This window comes from Photinus pyralis, unplaced genomic scaffold (genome assembly GCF_008802855.1).
Source record: "Photinus pyralis isolate 1611_PpyrPB1 unplaced genomic scaffold, Ppyr1.3 Ppyr1.4_LG1, whole genome shotgun sequence".
NCBI classification, from domain to species: Eukaryota; Metazoa; Arthropoda; class Insecta; order Coleoptera; family Lampyridae; genus Photinus; species Photinus pyralis.
Genome location: NW_022170249.1, coordinates 17,514,536 through 17,535,803, shown reverse-complemented (window position 1 = coordinate 17,535,803; position 21,268 = coordinate 17,514,536). Strand labels below are relative to the sequence as shown.

Below are 21,268 nucleotides of genomic sequence, written 5' to 3'. Positions count from 1 at the left end.
GAAGAAAAGTTGAAACGATATTCCTGAATTGGAAAGAAGTACAAAAAAAATTAAAATTATTCGTCTCATTATATTATTAACGAACCTCGAGATCGTTTATAATTTTGTATTGCTGCCTGTCTGTGCGTCTGTCTGTCAGTGTGTAGAAATGTCCGATCGCTTTAAAAATTGATATACACATGTTCTTCAGGATATAACAAAGTTCGCAATTGTTTTTCGGCTACGTAGACCAACGGGCCAAAAAGTTACAGACCAAAAACTGCGCAAACCTCCAAAAAGGGTTTCTAACTCTTGTTACAAAGAACATATGAATGTCCGGTTTGTTAGTAAATATTGCTTAAACTTCAGGCAACTATGCAGATGCAAACAAATACTGCGCATGCGCATAACAACTTTTGTATTTGCGCAATCCTAATTTTTTATTTGTTAATATATTTAAATGAAATTCTGTATCTAGGCACCTCGAATAAAAGTGAAACTAATGCCAAATCAAAAAAAATTGTTTTGCGCATGCGCAGTCGGTTTTCTTCTATTTGTTAAGGTATTTAAATGAAATGTTGTATTCAGGCACCTCAAATAAAAGTAAAACTAATTCCATTTCAAAAAATTTGTGTTACAAGCTATGCTGATCAGGTGGGACAGAATCAACCCCTTAGGGTGTATTGTAAAAATGATGTATGTGTGAAGATCTCGAGGATCGTTTGGTATTCAGTTGTATCGGATTTTTGAAATATAAGTTAGAGTTTAAATAAATATATTAATTGGGCGAAAGCCCGTTGAGGGCCCAGAACAAGAGAGGGACAATAAATAGGGAATAAATAAATAATTTTTATTTATCCACTACATCTCCGAGAGGGGCAAAATCAAACTGATCTGGATGATAGTTTTTTTTGTTTAAAGGATGCCGCCTGAAAATTTGTTGTAGTGTCTAAAAAAAGCCTATAAATAGCCTATAATTTTGTGATCTGAATTTTTCGCCTTCGAAGCAAATCTCACAAGTGGTCAGCTAGCTTCGTCTTTAGCCAGCAGAGCCATAGTTTTTTTCTTTAAAGAATGCCGCCTGAAAATTTGTTAAAGTGTCCAAAAAGGGCCTAATCAGCCTATAATACTGATGTATTTCGTCCTCCATTTTTCTAAAATGGCTCTGCTGGCTTGTGGGACCTCCATTTAGATCCTGTCCCAGTTTATAAGTTATTTCAGTTTTGACGGTTGTTAGTCATCTGTGTTTAGAAATTGTGCTTTGTTAGGGGGTCTGTGAAGTTGTAGTGTCAACTTGAAAGGAATCACATAAGTTTGTGCTGCTAATTTTGTCGCAATCATGTTAATATGCAATTTATCATATTACGAGTTGTATTATCACTAGTATTTGTATTTGTTTAACTGCATTTGATTCGATTACCTCGTTTTTATCGCGCAATTTTGGAGGTTTTATTTGTGTACTTTCAGTTGCATTTTGTTGCCGTAGATGGTTTATTTCACATATTTGTGTGGGTTATACGAGGGTTTTTGTCCCGAAGGAGGTTTTCCTCTGGTAAACACGATAGGTGGTATCTAAGCTATTGCAAAAGGCTCAGAAAATCGCACAGGGGTGGTGTACAGATAACAGCCTAAGTGTTAATCCGCGATAAACGGTGGCGGTGCCTTTTACGAGAAGGAGGAAGCCCAACATAAGGGCGCCCACTATGGGGAGCACCAACATCGATCTTAGTAAAGAGGTCAAATACAAGACTGCTGCCGGGAAAAGACTAAATGACCTGGTGTGAAAGGTCATCTTGCTTCCATGTGCGAGACAAAGAAGGTATCCACACAAAAGTATGTTGCTAGTGATAGTGATAGGTACAAGTGAACAGGTGACGGAGGAGGAATTTTTCTTTAAAATGAGAACTGCCCGAGACGATAAGATGTTCTGTTTAGAACTGAAATGTGATAACCAAGTTGTTAACTTTGAAATTGATTCGGGTTCGCAGCATTCGATTATTTCGGAAAATCTGTATAATAAATTGTTTGCTTATCGGAAATTAATCCAAAACGATTTAATTTTAAAGGATTATGTTGGGAATATTATATTGTACCTATCGGGAAAATTGGGTGTAACGTTACATATAAAAATCAAACATTTGAAAATGTGCATTTTTACGTCGTAAGAAATGGAGGTCCACCACTAGTAGGGCGAAAAATGTTGAGATTGTTGCGGCTGGGATTTGCAAATATTCATAATTTAACGTTACCTTATGTCGATAATATTTTGGTGAAATTTCAAAGTGTGTTTCGGGACGAACTTGGAACATTTAAAAAGGGCGAATTTGATTTAAAAATCAAGGGTGACTGTCAACCTAAATATTTTAAACCAAGACCAGTGCCGTTTGCGTTTAAAAGTAAAGTGGAAGAGGAACTGGAAAAGTTACAAAATCGGGATGTGTTAGTGCCTGTCGCAAATAGTGAGTGGGCTACGCCGGTCGTGGTAGTAATGAAGCCGAATAATAAAATACGGTTGTGCGGGGATTATAGATTAATTTTAAATCCGGTGCTTGAAAAGGTCGTTTATCCACTTCCCAGAATTGAGTACATTTTTGAACAGTTGCGGGGCGGTAAACAATTTTCTAAAATTGATTTATCAGATGCTTATCAGCAGGTCAGGTTATCACCGGAATCACAAAAATTAGTTACAATTTCAACTCATAAGGGGCTATTTAAAGTAACTAGACTTCCATTTGGAATTTGTAATGCACCGGCGTTATTTCAAAAACTAATGGATAACTTAATTGCAGGCATTCCGGGAGTAGTATGTTTTTTAGACGATTTATTAATTACCGGGACGACCGAACATGAACATTTTTTGAGGCTCAATTTAGTTTTAGAGAAGTTGCAGGAAAGCGGATTAACCGCGCGGAAAGAAAAGTGTAAATTTTTCCAAAACTCCATTAGTTATTTAGGACACATTATTGATAGTGAAGGACTGCACATGTCAAATGAAAGAATTTGCGTTATTCAGAACGCGCCAATTCCAAATACAGTGACACAATTAAAGTCGTTTTTAGGTATGATAAATTTTTATTACAGATTTATACCACAGGCGTCTACCATATTGTATTCAATGTACCAATTGTTAAAAAAAGGCTGTAAGTGGAATTTGAGTGAAGATTGTCAAAATGCGTTCGATCGAGCTAAGAAAATGCTGTTATCAGGGCAAGTTTTAGATCATTATGATCCAGATAAAAAGGTAAAGCTAATATGCGACGCATCAGCAAATGCAATAGGGGCTGTAATAGTACATGTTTATCCAGATAAGAGTGAGAGACCAAATGCATTCGCTTCTCGCGTTTTAAATGCCGCTGAACAAAAATACTCTCAAATTGATAGAGAAGCAGCTAGTATTATTTTTGGAGTAAAAAAAATTTACTCCATATTTATCTGGTAGGCAATTTACTCTTGTAACTGATCACAAACCTTTATTGTCCATTTTTGGAGCGAAAAAAGGCATTCCTGCGATGGCCGCAAGTAGATTGCAAAGATGGGCACAAATATTAAGTATGTACGATTATGAGATTCAATATGTGTGTTCTGATAAGAATCAAGGTGATTATTTGTCAAGAATTAAGATTGAAAGTAACGGAAATTACGCAGATGTAAAAACGAGTTATTTGCGCTATTTTGAAGGAAGTGAATTTAATATTACGTGGAAAACAATCAAATTGCATACTCGTAAAGATCCGTTATTATCAAAAATTCTTAATTATGTATTAATGGGTTGGCCATGTAAGATAGTGGATAAGGAATTACAACCATATGCAAATCGTAAACTTGAGCATTGATTATATAAGTATATAATCAATGACTTGAGCTAACGACCGAACAAAATTGCCTTATGTGGGGTTATCGAATAATAATTCCAATGAAATTACGTAAAGAAGTGTTAACGGAATTACATTCAAGTCACATGGGGATGGTAAAAATGAAGGCGTTAGCTAGATCGTATTTTTAGTGGCCCTCGTTAAATGACGAAATTGAAAAGATGGTACGCAGTTGTGAGGCCTGTCAAAAATGTAGCAAAGCACCTGCAAAAACATTTTTAAAACCATATCAATGGCCAAAAGAATCGTGGTATCGCGTACATATCGATTATTTTGGTCCATTCTTTAATAATAATTTTATAGTGTTGCAGGACGCGCATTCAAAATGGATTGAATGTTTTAAGATGACTAACACTACAACTGCAGCAACCATAAACAAATTACGTGAATGTTTTGCCAGATTTGGATTACCTGTGGAAATCACGTCAGATAATGCAGCACAATTTACATCAATGGAATTCCAAAATTATTTAAAAGCAAATGGAATTCGTCATTTGACGGGTGCACCGTTCCATCCTTCAACCAATGGGCGGAAAGTGCAGTAGCTATAATGAAAAATTGTATTAAGCGCGCTAAACATGAGGATCCAAATTTAGATTTTAATGTCATCATTAACAGATTTCTGTTTCATTATAGGAATACGGAGCATTCTACAACTGGAGAATGTCCCGCTAAATTATTACTTAATAGAAAATTAAGATGTAACCTAGGTCTTACGTTACCATTAACTAGAGAGGTAGTTCGCGGAAATCAATTAAGACAATGTAATAATTATAGTAAAAAAAAATATGAGCGTATCTTTGATGCCGATGATTATGTTTATTGCAAGGATTTTAGAACTAAAGATTTGAAATGGATTAAAGCTAAAATTATTGAGAAATTAGGACGTCATACATACATTGTAAAAACAAGCGAAGGTCTAGTTTGGAAACGTCACGTGGATCAACTAAAGAAATATGAATTATTAGAGGACGTGCCCAAATTAGAACCGCTTACTCAGGGTCTTGTCACAGCTCCTATAGAGGATGATGACGAGAAAAGTGACAGGGTACTGAGAAGACGGTCACAATTAAAACCCCCAGACAGGTATGGGGCAGAAATTTAAAGGGGGAAGTTGTTATGGACTGATATCAGCAAGGTCATTATAATATACTTAGGTACATGTAGTCAGTATTGAATAAACTATTGCTGGAGTACGTGTTATTCTTCTGCAGTGCAATAACTATTAGTTATGCAAATACATAACAGGTCAAGCTAAAACCGCACGGAATAGGGCAACTAAACCTCAGAGCAATAATTAGCTTCTTCAATCGGCTAAAACTACCCCAAAACGAGTAAGGACAGCACAAAAATCCTTAGAGATTAGGTACTGAAAGGCCACACTGCTTTACCCTCACACACAATACCAATACCAATATGTACTGTGCACCACAGTTATTTAATAAATTATCGACCCACATGTCATGCATAATTTGGACCGTTATTCAATACAAAAATTATTGCTTTTATTTAACTTGATAAGGTATTGTCAGATGATAAAGTTTGCATGTTTCTCTTATTGTGTCTTAAGTGTTCCACAAAAATATTAGATTTATGACATATTCCGCGCTTTTAAAAAGGAAGGGTCGAAGTGGGTTTGTGACAACTCTTATTTATAAAAGGACGGGGTTTGCAAGAAATAGGGGCGGAGGGGAGGGAGATATAGGTACACCGGTATCCAGTTGTAAAGCTTTGGCAATACAATTGAAGGACGATGTATATTTTTTTATGTCTTACTAACCTATCATAGCACATTTTATATCTGTGATACGCGGGCATAAAGTACCACTTTATGCCCTAGGGCATTAACTATCACCATAGTAACTCATTCTTACTTAATGACAAAACTAAGAAATATTTGCAGGTCATTGAAAATTAGAAACGTCAATTATTAATTGTCAATACCTACTAAATCACAAGATTGCCATTATTTCGTATAGTTTCTGGAACTTCTTGCTCATTCCCGATGAATTGAATTATTTAAAATTACGTTTGACGTTTGGATGGTTTCAATCACATTAACAAATTCGAACCACGCATACTTAATCAAACATAATGAATTATTTTGTAAACGAATATTTACTTTGACGAAGAAAACTATTTGTAAAACATAAAATTTTGTATGTACCACGGGCATAAGCTGATGTTTATACTCTCGGGCGACTAAAAAGCTCTCGGGCCATAGGCCCTCGAGCTTTTTAACTTGTCGCCCTCGAGAATATAAACATCACTATTATGCCCTTAATACATAAATAACTATTTTGGAATTAAGTGCACTGAAGAAGATAATTTTATTCAACAATTAACACTTAGCAACGACAATATCATACAAATGTAAACGTGACACTGTTTTTTTTTATATCCGTCTGTGAGGTCTGATCAACATTGAATTTGTTGTGGGCAGTGTTGAAGAAAGTGAGGGTTTAATTTTAGATTTAAGGTGTAATTGTTTTTAAGTTTTGTCACGTGTGTATGAACCCAGTAAATTTTGAGCCTTGTGTAATTTATGTAAGCAGAGTGTGTGTCATGTTTATTGCACCATCACAGTAGCAGCTCGCTACTCATTTCAGTATTACTGAAATTTTTTGTTCTTTTCCTTCTTAATTTGTTGTAGTAGTCCATTTAATATTAATGTACCATGCTTTTGCATTACGGACAGGCGACAGTATAGTCAAATCATATGAATTGGAATGTTTCGGTATTATGTATTTTTTTCTTTAATAATCCCCTCCCGCAAAAAGTGGATCAGTACATTTCTCCTAAAGTTTGTAATACCATCAGCATATTTAAAATTAATAGTACAAATCAACTACAAATTATAGGAGACTACAAATTTAAATGGTGTAAAAAATCCTGCAACAATTAATAAGTTGCTAAATATTAAAATATACTTCACGGACCTTTTGTTAGTAATTTGTGTAATTTTTTTTCATTTGTGATATCCTGTGGAGTATTAGCATTTGTCTGTACAGAAAGTTACTAATTGTTATCTAGTATCTTTATAGGTACTCTGTAATTGATGTATTGATTTTGCAATCATTCTACATTCATTACTTTCTGTTAGTGTCGAAATTACAAGAGTGTTCCTTTAACGAACGCTAATGTTAACCTGATTAAGATGAAGTGCCACTGTGAACTTTATTGACTTACTTGTATTTTGTTGTATTGTTTCTTACGTCTAAACCTTATTCATAAAAGCCTAATGTCATAGTGAACCATATGCTTTCTGATGTTCTACAGTTACTAAAAACCATAGACACCCATAAGTGTGCACTATAACGTAACGCATAACCGATTAAATTTGACAATTTTACGTAAAATAAATATAAGCAATGTTAAAATAAAATTGCAAATGAACTGAAAAATTGATGCACGCGCAATTTGCTTTGTATCCCTTCATAAATTATTGAATGGAGGATAAATAAAATGCAGGAATCCGATGAGCACACACTTACAGATAGTAAAATTGATTGGGGTATAAAATATTTAAGGAATGTAAAGGAGGGGTAGTGCACGGAAATGGAATCGATTTTATATACACCGACTGTGTATAAAGTAAATAAGTTTCAAAACTCTCTTAGTAACCGGATGCGACAGGAATCGAAAATCTGCACTTGCAATGACTTGATAATGAGTTCATAATATGTTTCAAACACTGGAAAATGGAAGACGTAATTAGTACGAGTACGGCGTAACAACTTTAAAATGAGTGAAATAACTGCATGCGGGATTTCCGAATATGTCCACTTCAATGAAACTTTTTATGATAAAGCAGTCCAATTGGTAAAGGCTATCAAGAAAACAACCAATCAGTGTTCACAGGAATTGTGCACGAACTGCGATAAAAAACAGAATCTCGAATATAAAATAAAACAGTAACGATCAGAAGAAGAAAAGAGGAAAATAAATGTGAATTTTTCGTTAGATAGTTGATATCTGATAAACGTGTATTTTAGCCTTTTACGTCATATTCTCAGATTGGATGATTGCAAAAGAAGTAATCGTAGTTTCGTAATAAAAATTCTACCGATATCTCTCGAAAGCTAACCGGGTAATAAAAGTTTTGACAAATTTTGCGATATATAATAAAGACGTTGACGAGTTCAATTTACTTTTCCTTTTCTATTTTTACAATATTTGCAATCAAACTTTTACGCCAACGAATATGCTAATGACGTCCTCTGCAGCATGGGAAATCTTGAACTTTAAATTAGTTTAAGAAATGGAAAATTTCGGCTTTAATATACATCTAAAACGTACCTACCTAATTTCGACTAACTTGAATTACACAGAAATACGAATTAAAAGTGCTGTGGGTAGTGAATAATAAGTATACTATTTCGCGGAAGATGAAGTCAAAATACTGAATAAGTATGTGTTTGAAATACCTACTAAACTGATGCATTTCAGTCAAAAAACTGGTTGCTGATGATGATAGTATTGTTGTGGAAACATGTGATCAGCTATTCTTTTAGTAAGATCACATCCAAGGAATCTATTACGAAAAAGATTAAATGACCAACGTTGGACCGTCATTTACGTACACAGATCACACTTTCGTCTTAGAAATGACTTTCAAGTAATTTTAGCTCGATTAATCTTATTAAGGTAACAATTATTAAGTAGGTACTGAAGTACTGAATGAATAATTAAGCAGTAACAATCTTTAACTTTAACGGGAATTTTAAAATAGAAATAAAGAATGCGTACGTGCTTTGTAACTTCGTAGACGAAAGTTATTTAGGTCTCCCGTTTATGTTGGACCCTCGTTATTATTAATACGTGCCCTTTATGCGAATAAACCAGTTTTTTTAAACAAAACAGAGTCGCTAGCGTACGATATAAACTAATAACTTACGACGTGGGGCACAAACATAATTCGGTTATGAGAAAAAACAATAAAGGCGAAAAATTTACGTTTCTAGCATGTCTGATTGTTTTTGTTGTTCTTAAGGGATGTAACTTGTAAAGAAAGCGTTCGCGGGGTAGTCAAGCGTATAGGGGAAACATGTGCAGTTAATTCATTACAAGGCAATTATTTTCAATTAACATAAATTAATTGAATTAGAGACATATTTTCAAGTAGGTATGATCCTATATAATTCTGCGGGTAGTCTGATATGAATAAACGCAAGAAATTCGGGAGTTGGTCAAAGACGGGCTTAAAGAATTAAAGTTGGGAGTTATAGATTTGTGTATGTGCTTTATTATTAATGAAAATTAAGCCGCGCAAAACTATGCGTTCGGCTGCAATTATTTGTAATTGAAAATGGAATTAAGTTTGCTAATTACGCAAGCTGCGGGTAAATTATATTAACTTAACTGAAAGGATTAACTATTCTCCTCTTATAATTGACATATTTTAATTGTATCTGAAGTGTTCCAAAGCATGTTACACTGGTTTTAGGTGGGTTTTAAATTGGTTATTACGGCTGAGAGTATATGGTCAAATGGTGCCTTAAATTTTGGTTCAGAGAGAAGTAGCCCTAGGCTGAACTACGCCCAATATTGTTTCCCTATTATTTGGGCCAATACAGCCTCCAACTTCGTGCTTTCAACCCCTACCCCAACCAGTCCACGTTCTCGTAGTTAATAGGTCCTGAGTACTGTCATTTATGCGTTCACTCGTTAGACCGAAATTAAAAGGGGCACAGTCAACGAAAAAGATGTTAGCATAGGCTCTCCTCCCAACACCACACTTATCGGGACACATAACATGGCATACAGAGCCAATATGTTATTTTTATTATGGAAATCTCGCCCAAAAGATTGCGGGTTGGTACGCGCCGCTCGGCTAGGTGAAGAGATGGTGCAAGTAGTGTGGAAAATGCTATCTAAATAAGTGCCAGAAGACTCGGAACCATTGCCTACGCTCGGTTACTCAAACGTAAAGTAAATGTTGGCACAAGAAACACGGTTTCAGATACGCGTTTTCTGATTGCCGAGGGAAATTGTTTATTCCATGGCGCATTTATTGTGAAATGTTTGTGTGGATTGTAAATGAAATTAGCTTATTTCCAATATTAAGGAATAAACCTAATTCACTCTTACGATGTCTTTAATTTACCTTGTCTCTGTGCTACTTCAAATAAAAGATCTGACAGACAGACGATCTCAAAAATTGTAACTTAAACTACCACAAGACGTAAAACGTAAAATCTAGGGTTCAGTATAATCTAATATTTAATAATAGGCAAGTGTAATTATTCCTGACTCACTACAGTACCTGGTACTTGTTACTTGCAATCCAAAGTGTTTAATTACAAGACCCTAGGCTCCAAAAAAACAGGAAAGAATTCGTGTGTCAGCCTTTCTAAAGTATTGGTTATTCGAAAGTGTTTGGGAGCCCGTGCATGGGTCGGAATTGGTTGAAATTTATTTAAATGAGTGGTGGGCATAGATTGGATTAAAATATCGCGAGAAAATTGTGTATGTAGCTTATTTTTCGAATATAGCGTGGCATTAAGTTATTGAAATCAGCGAAAAAATACAATGTTGATATACTTAGTGGTTTTGGGAATTAATAAGAGAGTAATTGCGAAGCTTTTGCGCTAATTGTAGAGAAATTACGTGTTATAAAATTAGATTTAAACATCTGAAATTATTTGTATAGTATTTGTAAAAGTTCATCTCATGGTTTTCTCCGATCGTAGATAAGAAGTTTTCTTATCACTGTGTACGCTAATTAAATTCCAGGATAAGCACGTGTTATCGCGGAGTTGAAAAAATGGGAAAAATTATAATTATTTCTTTTAAAGGTTTTATTAGTGTTTGTGTTTAATTAAGCTAGCTTGTGGCTCAGTGACCGTTTTCCATTGCAGATTTGGCGCCCAACGTGGGGCACACAGCAATATCAAGTTAAAAAATTTAAAATTGGGATGTTTTTGGTCGATTTTATTACATTTTTCTTTCGTGAAAACCCTTTTTCTTGTATCCTACAATTCAATTATTGCACATCGAGACATAAGACTCCACTGAGGCAAGGGCGTCCGTCTATTTCTCGCATTTCATCGACCATATTATTGCCTCAGCAGTTCATGCACTTCTCCTTATATATACACCATGATTTATTTCAAATTATATTGTCCTTCAACGAAAATTTTTTTAAATTTGATTGCCTGGCTTAACAGGAATTGATGTCTATTTAAAAAATGTATAAATGAAACACCTTGTATTTTATTTTAATTTTTAACAGTAGACTCTTTTACGATTACAAAGAGTAGTATAATATGTACCTACCAAATTTCATTCGATTTCTTTTAAAACCCCAGAGATATTTATTTGAAATTAAACTTTTGCCCATCTCTGTATATACTATTTTATGTTTTAACCAACCACGACGGACATTCTCTGCTGTTTCAGGACATATTGATCTAACTGAAAATATAAGTTTTCTGTATTTTCGTATATAAAGGTTACTTATTATCCTCGCCATTAGAGATTGCCGGTACGTCATAGTTCACAATCGTATGGTTTAATATGAAAAATATGAGTCAAATTACTTCCGTAATAATGCCAACTTGATTAGAAAATATACTCCGAGATGGCGACAGCTGTCATTTATTGGATGTTTATTTGAAGGTGCAAAACTGTCAAATCGCAGAAAGTATCGTTAGTCGATTTTGGTTTTAATAAAATACAACGTAATAAAGACGGTGAGAAAACAAAATCCTTGTAATCTAACAGGTCATTAATGCGTTATTTTTACAGGCCATATCGTAAGATAAACCCATTGTTGTAAGCTGCCTCATTACAATTTTTCCAAAAATGTGAACATTTAGTAATTACGCTACGCCAGAATTATTACAATGGTCGGGTCTTGCATTCATAAGTGAGTTTGCCGATAAAGAATTATAAATTCACAATTAGAGTATTCAATTTATAGGTTATACGATTTTCATACACCCAGCTGCACATTGCAAGACTACCAGTTTTCAAAGTTACTCACTGTTACTTATGATAGCTTACAATAAGGATAAATTCAAAATGATACACTAAATGGATATTAATTATGTTCAAAATATATTATAATATAGGACTGTCACTGTCACTCTACTTCTATTTCATATTTATACTTTTCTTTACATTTTTAGCACAATGTTACATTACTAGGAATCAGAAATGAGAAATAAGCAGCCTCTCTCAACTGGATCCTGATGTTGATCCTCCTTCTACCCTACGCAGTATAGAACGTGTGTAGAAATGTTTTAACGAAACAGGTCAGATTTGGCTCTCTTGCGGGGCCGTTTCTTACCCGGGCTTTCCAAAACAGGGTTAGATGCCGCTCTTGTCTTGATGCTTCGCACCGTCCTCTCAAATATACCCAAAGCGTTGGCCACTCGCTATAATTTGTGTGTTTGTACTAAATGAAAATATAAGTATATATAATCACACTTACTTCTTGAACAGCAGATACGGGTATCAATGGACCACCGTTTTCTTTCTCCTTCTCAAAATGTTGCACTAAGCACAAGCTGTTGTGCTTCTATATGCAAAGTTTTACCCTTTGCAGACATGGGAATTCGTAGAGAGAAATTAAAGTGATTAATACACGTAAGTGACGGATTAGTTCTCAAAAGAACCGATTGAAAAGTGCTTAACCGATGATTTAAAAGTGCGTGACAGGTAAACAATTAAAAATCACAACTGTCAAACAAATACCTGTACGGAAGAACTATTTTAGTCAAATGAGAGTTCAAATTCATACGGTTTACAAAACGCATTGGTTATTCGTTTTTGTTTTTTCTCTTTCTACCACATTATCTCATTCAATAACTCACTTCGTTTCCTTCAAATGCACTTCGAATATTCACTGTCTTTATTTGATGTGCTGTTTTTCATGTGACTTTACTATAAACGTTTTGGATAGCTAGAGTCATTTACTTATGACGTACCGGCAATCTCTAATGGCGAGGATAATATAGACAATTGCATCGGTCTGCAACTTCAATGCTCTCCTCAAGAAAAGTAGGTATGTGCAACCGCTTTTCGCAAGTTTCTCTCAGAGCAATCCTAGTTGGGTAAACTGGTAAAGTGACGACTCGGAGAAATAGGCGAAATGCCTTTTAAGGCACAGAGCTGGTTTTGGGTTCGAATTGTGACGATTTACTCTACTTTGTTTGACATTTTCTGTAAAAAATTTATAAAAGGTGGTTGATACCACGTGGGGCGGATTTAGTGAAAAAGTACGTTTTATGCTTTTGTGAATTGTGTGCATTTTTTACGTTTAGGTATCTGAAATGCGCTATTTTACTGACCAATTACTTTACCGAATCGATTAAAACCACCCAATGTGATGTGACAACTGATGATTCCACTATGCTCCTTCTGTTGTAAAAATTGAAGAAGGCAACCTGAACCATTTAAGTTTTTGCGTCATAAAATTAAACCAAATTTACCTAGGGAGAAGTAAAGGTTTGATTGCAATTTTACCAAACTGCTCAATTTCGCTAGTACAATTTTACACCGAACATTAAACCTTTGCAAAGCATGTTAACCGTCCGTTTAGAATCGTTGTTCCCTTCCATCTGTCACAAACTAATTCTAAATGTAGAAACAACTTTCCTAATTGTAATGAGGTACAGAAGGTAATTTCGTCGAAGCGCGAATTTACATTTCACAGTTCACAACTTACGAGTTGGATTATCTGGAGCGTAATTTCTGAAGAAAGGGGCATAACCGACAAGTATTCGAATAAAAAAAGTCTCTCCCTTCATTCTTTACGATTAATTTAAGGAAGTTACCTGCATGTTGCATATTTTATAACGGACGTACTCTCCTCTGCATTTTAACGCCTGGCATTTTCTAAATTGACGCGCTACCCCTCCGTCGCAGGATCGTGAACAGGGAGACCATTCTGACCACTCCGACCATCTCGACGAAGCCACATCCAACTCGGAGTTGTTCTGAAACAATTCAATATGTGAAACTCTCGCATGCATGTAGGGCATTTTCGGATGGGAAAGTATGGCAAGTATAGGATATATTGCTTATGCCTCTTCGTATATGCGAGTTTAGAGCTTGAGGCTTAATCCTTGACGGCGTTAAATCTAATGAATATCTGTTTAGGCATAGTTTACGAAATAATTCTCTAAAGCGGTCACTGAGATTGAGGTTTCTTGGGTACAAGGGTAGTAATTAAAAAGCTTTTTTTTGGGAAACGTAGGCATTACCTGACCGATTAGTGACCTGTTTCTGCTCCGTGTTTTGAAAATGTGGTTAAAAATTAGGGTATTTCGTATTAAGCTCTCATTGCGGACATATTTCATGTTCTTAGTTGAATAAAATAATGTTAGTTTTACCAATCATTGAATGGTGATCGTTATTTCCTTTATCTCTGTGGCATATAGGTGTTACATAGTACTTTTATTCAATGATATTACCTATAAACATGTCTGTGAAGGTGGTATGGACAAAATAACCCGGCAACACCGTGCACCATGCTAGATCGTTAGTGGCGTTAGTGCCTTGTTAGTGCCCCATAAGTTAACGTAAAAGGACTCAAACCGTTTTCTTAAAATAAATTTTTTTTTGTTAGGGTCAACTTCACGTTTTCCCGGACAATAACTCCAATTTGTATTGAATTTTGCAAATGGTTAGTGCTTGACAATTCAACGTTAGGACTCAAACCGTTTTCTGAAACCCCTACTACATTTAAAAATTTGTATTCTGAAAGTGGGATCGGATATTGAATTGAAATCATAAAAATATTTCAGTGTTGGAGGCGATTGTGAACTTTTGGATTGGGATACTGTAGGTATATGCCCCAGACCCCAAAAATTTCGGATTCCCCAACTCCAGTAATGACGCTTTCTAAGTAGGAACCAAGAAACTGATTTGAAGCATATAGATATCCAATTAAACGTCATAAATTGTATTAAATTAAAACCGGTATATAGATATACGTGGTGTATACTAATACATGATTAAAAATTTGACGTTTCACCGCATATTCGTGTCCATTTTCAAATATAATAACAAAATAACAAAACAATAACAAAAGTTATTAACGCACCGTAGATCGCAAGGGCTGAAACCCATCATTAGCTTTTCCCATCCCCAAGGTATCGGGGGAAGGAGGTTGATAGTCTTTTTCCAGAGAGTTTTTCCATATAAGAGCTTGAACAGTGGCTCGCTTGATATGCTGAGGTAAAGCATTTTCCGTTGGAGGTAGATATAATCTCAATTGCTCTACTTTTTTTAATAAAAAAGAATCGTCTACACTCATTAACTGTGTTTAAGGGAGATGTTGCATTATACAAAAGAATCATAAATCTTTGCACGATACGCATCATATCCTCATCTGGAAGTCTTCCCATTAGCAGCTGCTCAAAAGAGAATTGAATATTATAGTATGCCATCCATATCTCCCAAGCTCCTTTCTTGCCTACTCCACAAAATGATGACACAGTATCGCAGCCCGTTACTGAATGAAATAGCCAAATAACTACAGATCTCCTTTGATAAATGAGAACAGAGGTCGTGGATGCCTATTAACCTACGATTTTTTTCAGTTCCAAAATCAATATCAATACCAATATTTCCAAAATTTGAAAAAGCATGTGAGTCTACTGCCCGATTGCTTACGGATTTGTGGCTATTATCAGCTGCACGCTTAGTTATTATATTTATTATGCTTTTGGTATGAGCTACAAATTAATTTAGTTTCAAATGCTCGGGTATCTTCATGATGAATCTTTCGAATATTTCGGTCAAAGTTATTATCCCACACATTCTCAACCTCTTTCGGACATGGGTATTTGTAATTGTATAGTGGGTTGGGTTGACAGAGCAGCCTTGGGGTGAAATCCCGCCCACTCAAAAATAAAGACAAAAATAGATAAATAAAAAAAGAAATGAATAAAAAATAAATAGTTCTTGAAATTTCAGGACCAGCTACGATCCAGTTAAGAAGAGCATTGCCAAGGAAGCCTATGGCGACACCATCACTTTTGATAGATTTATTACTTTGTTCATGAAACTGATCGTCTGAAATAGAGGAAAAGAAAAGAATATAATTTATTTGAAGTATTTAGTTACATACTCGCCTTTTAATTAAAAAAAAAATGTTTAATATCAATTGATTTTATTTAAATATTATATAAAATAATTCGAACATTTAAAAAAGGTTTAAAGATTTAAAAGAGGAAGAAAATTTCGTCTAAAGATATTGTAGAAGGAAAAGTGCCCATAACACTAGCAGCATTGGCGCGCTGAATGGCCAGACTAATTTTTTGAATTAGGAATGTTTTCGAACGGTGCTCTCTTGTGGCCCAAGGGTTTCAACACCGAAAGGTAAAAACTGGTAACCTGCATTGATAATTTCCTGATATTTCCTCATCTTGTTAGCAGCAGCACTTAGTAATCTATGTATGTTTCAATTTTAAATGTCATTATTAATATTAACGTAGCAATTGTTTTTTACTTTCCCCACTAGAGAGGATTTTCTTCACCCTTTTTAGAGACGAAATTAGTTGTTTCTAAAGTAGTTTCGTTGTCCTAAAATTTATTTTATGATTTTTCTAATCATTAATAATAATAATAATAATAATTTTTTTTAGGACCCTACATAACTTCACCAGACACAGACACAGACACTAATCGTTACTTGATTTTAATCCATGCGATTAGTTAACCAGGCTAGACCTGAGTTCTCACAAGAAACACTGATAATAATAATAATAATAATGTCTTTATTAAATTGGCGAAAAAAGAAAAATACAGTTAAAAATGGTGAAATGGGGCGAAGTTCAGTTCCACAGTAAAATACCGTAGTCTGCTCTACCACTTAACCCCGTACATTACATGTATACTACAAATAGTTGCTCCAGAACAAAGGAATAGTACCCATTTTCTATATAAAGTTTGCTTTTGTGGTAGTTATGATAATAATTCATTTTCTTGAGTTATCATATAGAGATATCAAATAGTTCTGGAGTATTTCAAAACACTGTCTTAACTTTCACAGTGTCTACAGATAGCACTTAAGTGATAAACAACAATTGAATATTTTCTAGAAAACTCAGAGGTTAAAATGTGGTCAAGAAAGTGTAAATATAATGCTGATGCATTTTGTTATATACCTATGTGGTATTGGTATAATTTTGTTAAAGTATGAGAGACAAAATTTTATTTAAATTCCTGTAAAAAGCTTTGTGAACCCTACGAAACCTATTTTAACTACGCCGTTAGGGATGTAGACAGCTCCTGGGCTGCACATGTTACTTGTAGTAACTACAAAAGTTCTTTAGAAGATAAACGATTTTTTGTAAAAAAAGAATAAATATATGATTATTTTTATTATTATTTGTTATATGAGGGCGTACTCAGAAAAACGAGAACGTTGTCATCAAGATATTATGAACTTTGAACAACATTATCAGGGAAATACAACGAAAGTGTGATGGGGGATGTAGAAAATTTGATTCTTACTTATTTATTGAGGAGAAGATTGTAAAATTTCAATACTATATGAAAACTCAAATCGTTGTTATTATACAGCACACTCACTTCTCCACAGGGGACTAGGACTATATTTGATGTTTAGTGAGAGAAAGTACTTATGAACACGGAAAAAAGAGTAATAGGATTCACTATTACATTTTTTTTACTATTTTTAATTTGATATGATAGTAAAAGTTAATAGTGACATACAATTACATTTGTTTCGATTTATGAATAAATAAAAATTTCAATTCTTGATTTTCTAAAATACTGGCCAACGGCTCTCCTGGTAACAAAAGTTTCAGGCCCTATATATTTTTTCCGTCTAACTATCAACAAATTTATCAAAATTTCATACCCTCTTATCAAAGTCAAAAATCGTGTTGACCTGTGATAAAAAAATCAAAAAATCTATACATTTCAAAATTTCCGAAATATTGCATCCTCCACTTGCAGGTATAACTTCTACCAACATTTTCGAGAAAATCACAATTAAGTTTTTACATCGGAGGTAGATGCGTCTGGTTCAGACGATCTTTCCGCCCTTTGGGGAGTACCCTCCTCCAAATGTATATGTCTCGCCCTGACGTTCCACTTGCCCTCTTCCGACTCTCCGTTTTCAAGACATTATTCGCTTCGACTTCACCAATAGATTAATTTTGTCATCACCAACGGATATATTTCTTCCAGATAAATAAGGAATTATATCCCATCATGATAAGGAGTCGAGGAGGAGAACTATCGTCGGTAGAAATGAATTCGTTGAGACCTTCGTTAAAATACCATGCAGTAAAAAACCAGTCCCCCATCCCCCTCTGTCGATAAGGAGTCGGAAACGGGCGGTACTTGGTAGAAAACGGTTCCTTTCGTTTAATTAGCATACCTTGAAAGGTAACATTAATTTCTACCCAGCACATTTTTTTAACACAGAAAATGCACTAAAAATACTACATTCGAGCAATGAGTCAGGAGGGTCCTAAGAAACATCAATTGAACACTAATAACCATGCGGACATACTTACGGTCAATCCAATAAAGAACTTTGTTGTTCTAATTTTACCAGAAAACTGGGCTGTTTTAGAGCTTAAAGAAAGAACGCGCAAAAGAAGAAACAACGCATTAGAAACGTATTCTGTTATTAACAAATGCAATTTGGGAGCAACATAAACTGCCCTGTGCCTATTCATTTAAGCGTCTTAGGCGACGGAATTTTGTTTTTTTTCATAGTGGCGAAAATAACCACGTTTTGCAATGGTCGACTTCGGGCGTCCAAAATGGATCTTACGTTGCGAAGTTTATCACGAGATTTGCACCACCTACCAGTGCTCACCAAGTGAAGAATGATAAATTGCAGTTATCGACATTAATTTGAATATTTCCCTCATATGTCATAAATGCCATATGAGGTTATATTTTATATATAATATATTTATATGATTTGTTCCTGATGATTTTTCTGACAGGGAGTACTCGGTAAAAGAAATTCCATATTTTTTTATATATTTCCAGAGGAAGCTGAGCCTGGCATGTTTTTAGTTTTTAGTAAGTATTTGAACAATACAACTTTATTTCTAATATACTATCTTTTATATTTCTGCTGTTTTAACAATTCATTTACAGAGTAACCAGTGTATGTCAATGTGAAAATATCTACGTAAGAAATGAAGTTTGCCCCAACAGGAAAATGTATTTTAAGCAAACAGTTTGGGTCCTAACGTTGAATTCTGAAACACTAACAAAGCACTAACGGTTTACAAATTTGGTGCAAATTGGAGTTATTTTCCAGGAAAACTTGAAGTGGGCCCGAACCAATACAAAAATTATTCTGAGAAGACTGTTTGGTTCCTAACGTTAAATTACAAAGCACTAATAATCACTAACAGAACACTAACGATTGACAAAATATGATGCAAATTGGAGTCATTATCCGGGCAAACGTGAAGATGGTCCGAACAAAAATTATTATTTTTAGAAAACGGTCTTTACGTTAACTTATGAGCCATTAACGAGCACTAACACGGCACTAACGGTCTAGCATGGTGCGGTGCTGCCGGGCTATTCTGTTTGGGCCAACTTCACAGACATCCTATAAACTTCTAACTTCGTTCGTTTTTTATTGTGCTTTTTGTCACATTTTTTTCTCATGTCCTCCAATTCCACGTCGATTTAACAATTTTTAAATAGAGAAAATTTGATTTATATTTTATCGGCATCACGATAGCTAATAAAACAATGAAACACGAATTAAAGTATGAATCAATACATCGACTTTATGTTTCCTGCAGTACAGAACAACTTGTGCCCGATGTTACTCTATAATTAAATAAATTTTAGTTTCGTATTACGATACTTCGGCCGATAAAGTCTGGCGCATTGAATCAAGAACGAAAAAGATCTGTTTCCTTTTCATTCAGTTCAAGAGATGACAAAATGCGACAATATTTCCACGCCGCATTGTTGCTGTCTCTGTAATCGCCTTTTGAGATTTTCCCGAAATGTTTTTAAACCAAACAACGTAAAAATAGCGACGCCGACGACGTCGCGACGTGACAACGCCTATAAAATTATGATAAACCCGCATTGTTTGAACATCTCCTTAGAAATTTTTGTGTACCTACTCTTCGCGTTTTATATTTTTTAATTTATATCGATTGCGTCTAATTAAATCTAAGACGAAAGATAAACGGCCAGAATCCCTCGGCGTATTACCTTTTCTTGTTTACCAAAGCGGTGCTCTTGTGAAAAATAAAATTCCGTCAGTGCCGCGATATTCCAATAAGAATTGGAGAGAAAAGGTCTATTTTGTTTGTAGGCTAAGCGGCCAAACTGATATTTTCTTTGCATGACTGTATATCTTCTTACTCACAAAACAGAAAAATAAATTGCTTCCATTATTCGCATTTCTTTTCTGGCGAGTTGCGTTGCATACTTAAAACGTTACCGGGTGATTAATTTTGGTTAACTAATACGAATGTGGTGCAAATGACGAAATCAGGGTTATATAAACAAATTATAAAGATTGTAATCAACTGGGCTAAATATCGCTTTAGAGAACACAAGGCTCATCTTAATTGCCATCGTTGGGATAAGCTTTGCGTTGCTTGAAAATAACTACACTCTACAGAGTTGTGATATCTTCCATATCGTGCCATACACTTTAATATAGTAATACAGTTGGCATATTGTTTAAAAACAAACAGAGGTTATGTTATAAGTTTGTAAAAATTGTCAAAATGCAGAGATATCCTTAAATTGGCTCCACTTCCACTCTTGAAAACGTGTCTGTATATCTCGGTTGACATTCGTGAGTCTCAATAGGGGCATAATTATAATATTTGGCGACCGTGTCAGGACTTTTGTCCGTGAGTTTTGTGGAAAATGAAGTAATTGGATCTGGAACAGCTTAAACAAGTTGTAAAGCATATGCATGATGAAAACGCATTTTTTGTAATACAGCTCAGTATTTGTTGACTGAACAGCAATTAGACAATGGGCTAGTAGCACTCCTATTCGAGAGCGATGGTTCATTGGTAAAATGTGTTGTTTTCGGAGATTCGAGCAGTCCTTTTTTTGTTGGGAGCAGTCGTAAAATACCATTCACAAAAGTGAAATGCCAGAAATTAAAAAATGCAACTTAAGGAAGGGCCGGGGGCGTCTAAAAATGCTTATTTTGGCCCTATATAAAATTGTGCAAAGTGGTGTGTTTTAATCATCAATGGCGTAGATTGCAATTTGAAGATTGTCAATATAGGTATAATAATCCAAATCGATTCATAAGTATTTTTACAATTAATATGCATCTGTCGTACAGAAATGCTTGGTTGTAAACTAAGGAGCAAACTGCGACAGCGTGTGTACGTATAAATAAAAAGCATCGGGAGTAAGTGATGGACACAGTTTAGTTTAATTAAGATATTTAGTTTAAAATATGAGAC

The 21,268-nt window shown here is 34.8% G+C and overlaps 1 protein-coding gene across 4 annotated transcripts in view; it reads right to left on the bottom strand.

The window, feature by feature from the left end:
* Positions 1 to 21,268, bottom strand: part of LOC116171740 (protein madd-4) — a 140,041-nt gene that overhangs the window by 27,938 nt on the left and 90,835 nt on the right. For all 4 annotated transcript variants that reach the window (XM_031488724.1, XM_031488732.1, XM_031488739.1 and 1 more), the window contains exon 3: positions 13,634 to 13,795. In XM_031488724.1, the coding sequence (XP_031344584.1) occupies positions 13,634 to 13,795 (162 nt within the window). The remainder of the gene's footprint in view (positions 1 to 13,633; positions 13,796 to 21,268) is intronic.